This window comes from Bison bison, unplaced genomic scaffold, assembly GCF_000754665.1.
Source record: "Bison bison bison isolate TAMUID 2011002044 unplaced genomic scaffold, Bison_UMD1.0 scf7180017864340, whole genome shotgun sequence".
Lineage (NCBI taxonomy): Eukaryota > Metazoa > Chordata > Mammalia > Artiodactyla > Bovidae > Bison > Bison bison.
Window position 1 is genome coordinate 4,552,808 of NW_011494912.1, and position 7,798 is coordinate 4,560,605.

At 58.7% G+C, this 7,798-nt stretch overlaps 1 protein-coding gene across 1 annotated transcript in view; it reads left to right on the forward strand.

Moving 5' to 3' along the window:
• STX1A (syntaxin 1A (brain)) overlaps positions 1-7,798 on the forward strand; it is an 18,234-nt gene that overhangs the window by 3,833 nt on the left and 6,603 nt on the right. The window contains exons 2-3 of the mRNA XM_010854348.1: positions 4,625-4,702; positions 5,071-5,170. Of these exons, the coding sequence (XP_010852650.1) occupies positions 4,625-4,702; positions 5,071-5,170 (178 nt within the window). The remainder of the gene's footprint in view (positions 1-4,624; positions 4,703-5,070; positions 5,171-7,798) is intronic.

Sequence of the window (7,798 nt, forward strand, 5' to 3'; positions counted from 1 at the left end):
GGGGTGGTTGCAGGGTGGGGAAAAGAGGAAGGGGTCAGAGAGAGTCCTTTCTTTCTAGAGACCTATCTCAGTCTCTGGCACACCCCTGACTCAGCTCTGGGCCTCTCTGCTTTAGTGAGATAGGCTTTGATTAGTCATTAAAAAGAAGGGGGAAAAGAAAATAGCCCTCGAGACAGACAACAGCAACTCCTGCTCCAGCAGCAATGAATCAACCCTGCCTGCTGGCCAGCCGCCATCTCCCGGGACAGGCCTGGAGACTGCCTGGCCTCCGCACCTCTTGGAGGAATCACACTCTTATTTCCAGGAAGGGATCGTGGAATCCTGGTGCCTCTGCCTAGAGAGACCATCAGGGCTGCACAGCGGGGGCTTCTAGTGGGGTCTCCTCCCCTGTCTCAACAGGTCCCTGTGGTGGGGGCAGTGCTCACACCCACCCTGACTTCCTTTTCTGATTGCTCAGGCTGGAGGCGATGAGACCAGAGTCAAGATAGCCAGCTGGCCAGAGACCAGGCCAATGGTTCCCAATACTGAGGGGCTTTAAGGAAAAAAAACAACTTCACCGTGCCACCCCCATAGATTCTCATTTGGTCTGGAAGTTTTTTTTTTAAAACAAACAAACAAACAAAAACACCCTACCCCCAAGGGGCTCTGTTGCTGGACCAAGGTTGAGAACCCCTGAAAGATAATTAAAAATGTGCGTGCATGCTCAGTCATGTCCGACTCTTTGTGACCCCATGGACTATAGCCCACCAGGCTCCTCTGTCCATGGGATCTTCCAAGCAAGAATGCTGGAATGGGTTGCCATTTCCTCCTCCAGGAGATCTTCCCAAACCAGGGATCAAACCCACATCTCCTGCACTGGCAGGCAGATTCTTTATCACTGAGCCACCTGGGAAGCCACGAATTAAAAACACCAGGATCAAAAAACAAACACCAGGACCAACTGGATGTTGGTTGGATATGAGAGGAGGAGGAAGAGTGTGGATGCCCCCCAGTTTCTGGCTTCGGAGACTCTTTAAGAACGGGGGCTCAGGAGGAAAAAGTGGAACTTAGTTCTGGCCAGGTGGTTGGCAAGGTGCCCATGTGATGTCTGGGGGAGTTTGTCCGGAAGACGGTTGTACCTCGGAGCTTGTAACTGCCTCACGACTCCAGCTGCTGCCTCCGCACCACAGCCTCTCCAGTCCCAACTCTAGTCCAGCCGTCTTTCTGGAGCTGTGACTGCCACTTTGAGAGGGTTGGCCGGTTCCCAAGGGAGCTGGGCCCCTAATCAATCAGGGCCTTGGCATAGATGGGGATAAAGTAGGAGGGGGCAACAAAGGCATAAACCATCAGATTCTCACAGACTGGGACAAGGGTCAGAACAAGTGAAGATCCTTCATTTGAGCCCAAAAGCCAACCAAGTAAACAGGGAGGGGAAGGGCTTCTTCCTTGGCTTCTGTGATCTCTGGCTGCATTAACAGAGGTCGACTTTGTAGAAAGAGGGAGGTGGTGGGTCAGACCTTTGGCCCTGCTCAGACCACAGTCAGCAGCAGATTCAGTTTCTATCTTGTCCTGCTGGAGAAGACAGAGACTAAGTGGAACAGATCTGGGGCAGGGGCTTCAACTTAAGGCCTCTGGGAAGGATCTGAAGCAGAGGGAACTTGGTCAACTTGAGGAAAAAAAACCAGGGAGGATGCAGATGCTACCCTCAGATTTCTGGCGGGGCCAGCCCAGGGAGAGGGCACCAACAGGTTCTTTATGGCCTGGGGCCAGCTTGGAGGAAAGGGAAGGGCTTTCTAACAGTTGGGGCTGCCCCAGATAGACAAAAGAGCCTGGGGGAGCTAGTGAGCTCTCCACCACTGGAGGTGTGAAAGCTGAGACTAGAAGCTGTGGCCAAGGTGGCTTTTCAGGTCTCCCAGGGCTTGAGAGTGTGTTGCAGTGGCTCCAGTAGGGATGTGAATAGGGTGTGGGGAATGAGAGGAGCGAGATCCCATCCCTGGGGAGATGAGGAAGGCTTCCGAAAGAGGTGGCACCTAATGAAGAAGGGAATGTCGGTTTCATGGAATCAGCACTGCAGGCAGCGGGAGCCGCCTGGGGACCGCAGGGAGGACAGTGGGCAGATTCTAGGAGTGGATGGTTATAGGTGGGGTGTGCTGGGATCAGATTTCAGACTGGAGCAGTGAGATAAAGTGGAGGTGGGTGGAGGGGTGAGAGTGAAAAGAGCCTGAGGAGGAAGAAGTTGTAGCACTTGGAAGGGATGCCCTGGGAGCATCCACTCCCGGTTTTGCTCAGAGCCACGGTTGGTTTGACGCAGGCTGTGAGGTCAGGCCCTAATGTATATGTGTGCGTGTGTGCATGCTCAGTTGTGTCCGACTCTCTGCGACCCCATGGACTGTAGCCTGCGGGTTCCTCTGTCCCTGGGATTCTCCAGGCAAGAACACTGGAGTGGGTTGCCATTTCCTTCTCCAATGCATGAAAATGAAAAGTGAAAGAGAAGTCGCTCAGTTGTGTCTGACTCTTACTGCTAGCGCCACCTAATTGATGGAGAGCGTGGAGGAGGATGTGGCATCTCCCTGCTATCCTTCTGTTGGAGAAACTACCCGAATCCAGCCTCTGTGCACGGAGGCCGTGCAGGGAGCAGGTCAGACCTGGCTGGATGCCTGGAGAAGACAAGTCCATTTTGCAGGTGGGCAAGCTGAGGCCCAGAGGGTGGGGGGCACCAGCCCTGGAGCCCCTGGCCGTGACTCTCGTCTCTGGTGACTCAGAGATGAGTCTCATTTCTGGTGACTTGTCTTGGGCTCCAGCTGGTCATTACTCCCAGAGGGAATGGAGCTGGAAAATTCTCCTTCCACCTCTTTCCGCTCACCCCTATCCTCTGGGTACCGGAAGGACAGAGAGGCCAGGATGCTGAATGGCAGGAGCTCCCAAGGACACCTCCCAAGCTGGCCAGCTGCTGTGGAGGGGGCCCTGGGTGCCCCCATCGCACCCTGCCTTGGTTTCCCTAGGGAGTGCTCCTCCTCCAGCTCGGCTTCTAGATTCTCTGTGGCTAAGGGTGGGCTTGGTGGGGGATGGGGACCACCTGGTGGCAGCCACAGGCACTTGTGGGAGCGAGGACTTATTTTAGCTGCTGGGGGAGGAGGTGTGATCTCTTGATGAGAGGGGCCGCCTCCATAAAGCTCCCAACCAGCCCCTTCTCTTGGTTGGCCCCACTTGGGTGGGGTGGTGGGACCCCAAGAGCCCCAGTCCTTTGCAGAACGTGCTACGGTTCCCCATCACTCGTGGGCCCGCCCTCCCCCAGCAGGGCATCGCTGTCCCCATTTCATAGAGGAACAGACAGACCCCGCGGGAAGTCCCTCAGCCCGTCGGTGTCTGTCTGGGCACAGAACCCAGTCCCTTTGGAGGTGGCGGGGCCCCAGCACCCCCTCTCCTCCCCCTCTGCCTGCTCGCATCCTCACAAGAGAGCATCAGGCCGAGGGCCAGTGCCTCCTCCCCGTGGGGCACTGAGGATGAGGGGGCAGGACCCAGCCCGAGAATCCCAGGTGCCCGTCCTACCCTGAGTAGCCTGGCCTTGGCTGTGAGGGGCCTTGGCCTTGCCTGCAGAGCGAGCCAACCCTGGCTAACTCCAGGTGTGAGACGGACAGTAATGAGCGTGGCCGGCATGCTGGGAAGTCAGAGATGTAATTACCTCCAACCCTGTGATGGGCTGGCTTTTGTGTGGCGGCTCCTGGGGCGGAGGGGCCGAGCCGACACCTGCGGCTGAGACCCAAGGCAGGCCCCGAGCCAAATAACAACATGACTGGCCTCTGGTGCCTGCCAGGCCCAACTCTGTGCCTGGAAGGAGAAAGGATCAATGTCAATGCCAAAACTAACAGGGAGAGGGACTTCCTGATAGTCCAGTGGCTAAGACTCCATGCTCCCAATGCAGGGGACCTGGGTTCCATCCCTGCTCAGGGTTCTAGATCCTACATGCCACAACTAAAAATCCCTCACGTTGCAATGAAGATCGAAGGTCCCATGTGCCAAAACTAAGACCCGGTACAACCAAATAGATAAATAAATATTTAGAAAAAAAAAAAGACTAACAAGAGAGGTCTCCAGGCAGTCTGAGGGAGCAGGCCTGGAGGTTCCCAGAGCTCTCCATGGGCAGTAGCTATCAGACCAGCTTGGGTGCTGTGGGCATGACCTGTATCTGAGCCATCCTAGTTTTTAGCAGGGAGGTGTTGGTGGTGCCTAGGCCTAGGGGCTTCTCTGGTGGCTCAGTAGGTAAAAGAATCTGCTTGCAATGTGGGAGACTCAGGTTCGATCCCTGGGTCAGGAAGATGCTTTGCAGAAGGGAATGGCAACCCACTCCAGTATTCTTGCCTGGCGAATTCCATGGACAGAGGAGCCTGGTGGGCTGCAGTTCATGGGGTCACAAAGAGTCGGACACGACTGAACAACCCCAGGGATGTTGCAGGTCTCACTGAGGCTGGGAGCTGAGGGCACAGCCAGGCCTTGTCCCTGCCAAGGGGACAGACAAGGATGGCCGGGCCTCGGAGCTCCAACCGAAGACCCTGCTATAGGGGGATCCTGGGCAGCTTGGGGTCCCAGGACCCATGGGACCCAGTGGTCCTACCACAGGGGCGCTTGTGTGTCCACCCCCCTGCAGGCCAAGGACAGCGACGATGATGACGACGTCACTGTCACCGTGGACCGAGACCGCTTCATGGATGAGTTCTTCGAGCAGGTGGGAGCCGCACCCCCGCCTCTCCCCAAACACCGGCAGACCTGGGGCGGCCATGTCTCACCTCTCAGCCGGCCTGGGGCGCTTACATACCCGCGCCTGAGCTCAGCAGCCCACAGGCACCAAGTAGTGAGCCCATTTTGAGGGTAAATAGACAGGCTCAGCGGGGAGCAAAAGTGGGGATTGCCCACTCCTTCCCACCCCCACCCCAATCTAGAAGAATCCTTGGATCAACACTACCCACCCCCCTCACCACACACACACACCTGAACCTTGCCCAGCCTGGCCCTGACCTCCTCCGGCCCTACTCTGGGCCCCAGAAGGCCCCTCCCTGGATTTCCGCCCCCAGAGCACCTGACCTCGGCCCACAGGTGGAAGAGATCCGCGGCTTCATTGACAAGATCTCGGAGAATGTGGAGGAGGTGAAGCGGAAACACAGCGCCATCCTGGCCTCCCCCAACCCTGACGAGAGTGAGTGTGTGGGTGTGCGGGGTTGGGGGCCGTCCGCAGGCCTCCAGAAAGACGCTGCAGCCAGGGAAGGAACGCCCTGCCTTGCTGGCCGTCTGAGGGGCCTGGCCAGGTTGGGGAGGGTCAGGAAACACAGGCTGTCCCAGGCCTGGGTTGAGGGGCGGTTCAGTGCCCTTAATCACCGTGGGATGCCTGGTGGGAGGGGCGGCCCCGCCATCCCCAGGTAACTTGGCTGCTTTCTAGGACAGCCCTGGATTCTGGGAGGGAGGGATGGAGGGAGGAGCTGCCTGTGATCAATAGGAGGCGTCCCAGCCCAGCCCCTCCCTTTCCGTCGCCTCCCCTGGGGAGCAGATGGCTGCTCTGAGGCATCAGCGCTGTGGGAGGGCAAGCCGGCCAAGCAGGCAGAGTTTCCGGAAAAAGCTGGCGGCCCTGGCACTCGGCCATTGGTGCCTCGGTGCCGGGCATTCTCAGGGCTCCAGGAAGTCACCTCTCCCCCTGCACAGGGAACATGTGTGTGTCTGTTTTACTCTGTCCCTGGGCAGGTCCCCCTGACCTGTGAGGCACTGATTACTACTACAGTAATAATAGGCCAGGCTGACAGCATGCTGGCCTGGGATCCCCTCCCCTAGAAGGGGTTCACCTTCAGCCCAGGGAGGCAGTGATGGGCCAGGGCTCAGGCCAGCCGCCTGGACTCATCAGATTGGGTGTGTTTGCCGCCTGCCTGTTCTCGAAGCTCGCTCACCTCCCCTCTCCCTTCTCCAGCTCCTTTGGAAGGCCCCAGGACAGAGCACGGGGCAGGGTCCAGCTGCTGCCCAGGTGTTCAGGAGGAAGGGCCTAGGGCCCATAGCCCCCTACCCAGGCACCCAAGGCTTGATTCTGTTCTCAGTTCCAGCACTGCCTCTCTATCCGTGGCCTCTCAACCCCAGGCCCACAGGCATCCTCAAGCACCCAGAATAAATCTCTCCACGACCCCAAAGTATGTTTGGACCTGAGCCCAGTGCCACACCAACCAAGCCCAGCGCCAGGCCCTTGGAAGGCAGAACGAGTCAACTGGGAGCCGGGGAGACTGAACCGGGAAGGGCTGGAGAGGAGACAGGGACCCCCCCAGAGCAGGGCATGCCTCCAGTGTGGTCCTCAGGTCGTCCTGGCTCCCCTCCCGCCCCACCTAGAGGTGTGTCAGGGACGGCGTCACGTGACATGGTTTGTCTGCATGCCCACATGTATCTGGGTCAGCGCATGTCCCTGGTGGGTCACTCCTGGTGAGGCTCAGGAGGAGGGCTGACTGTGGGGTGAGACTCTAAAGAGCTGGATTTGGCCTCTCACCTGCCGGAAGATGGAGCAGGCGGGGGGAGGGGGAGGATGGGGAGCCAGAGTTGCCCTGCTCCCCAACCTTAGCTGTGTTGTGTTGCCTTCATCGGATATCAGCAGTGACCACTTCAGAATTTGCCACCTGTGAGCTGAGCAGTCAGGACCTGGCACTTCCCAAGCGGGGAGGGGCTCCCCAAGAAGGGTTCTGGGGCAGAGGCGGAGCAGGGTCGCCAAGGCATCACAAGGAAAGTTGGCAGAAAGTGGGGGGCTTTCCCGGGCCAAGGCTTGCTCTGCCTTCTCTAGGGACTGCCATCCAGGCTGGGCTATTTTGGGTCTGAGCAAAAGAGGCTGAGACATCAGAGCAGCTGGTAACCGAGTTTTCCTTTGTTCCTGCGAATAAGGCGCACGCACCCCCGCTCCTGGAAGCCCCCCACTCCACCTCACTCACATGCCAATTGGGAAGTGCCCTGCCCACACTTAATTGGCCACTGTCAGTGCCCCTCCTGAGTCCCCCCAGGGGAGAAGCCCCAGCCCCAGAAGCACGCACAGGGTGGGCGTGAAAGGTTGAATCCAGGCGTTCAGTCCGGGTTTCTCCGGGGTGGAGTCCGGGGGTACCCTGAGGCTGAGCTCCACCCAGCTCCCCAGCGGGAAGAGCCTTCTTGCCCCACTTTGCCAGTGGACCCTCCCCGGGAGCAGGGCAAGCTGGGCACTCCCATGGCCTCTGCCAGGTTTAGGGAGATGGTACCGGCTGGAACAAGGGCCAGAAACTATGCCACTGCCCTCCCCCAGCTCCACCCTCTCTTAGGCCCAGCCGCATGCCACCTCCAGAGCCAACCGTACCCCAGGAGCCCCCTCTCTCCAGCACTTCTCTCAGCTCCCACCCAGGCCAGGTGCCACCCACCTACCTGGCCCTCAGCAGTTGGCCTTCGCTGAGCTCAGACCTGGGGAGCAGGGCTTTGTGAGTAGAACAGGTCTGCCCTGGCCAGGGTGCTCGATGGGTCTGCCTTCTGCCTCCTTGGCCCTTGGCCCGTCAGCCCTTCCTGAGCCACCAGGTAGCGCTAGGTGAGCCCGCTCCCCCCACCCTCGACTCCGGCAAGTATCAGCTAAATGTTCCCCAGTGCCAACTCCAGCATCGCCAGCTGCTCCACAATTATTTCTGCCTTAAATTTAGACCCATCTGTTATCTACAGGGGGTGGGGGGGTAAGCCAGCCAAGGAGGAAGGGAGGCTCCTTGGAAGACAGCGCAAGAAGGGGTGAGGCTGCAGCTGGCGTGGGCCAGCCCAGGATGGGAGAACAGGCAGGGCCTTAGCCAGGGGACAAGGA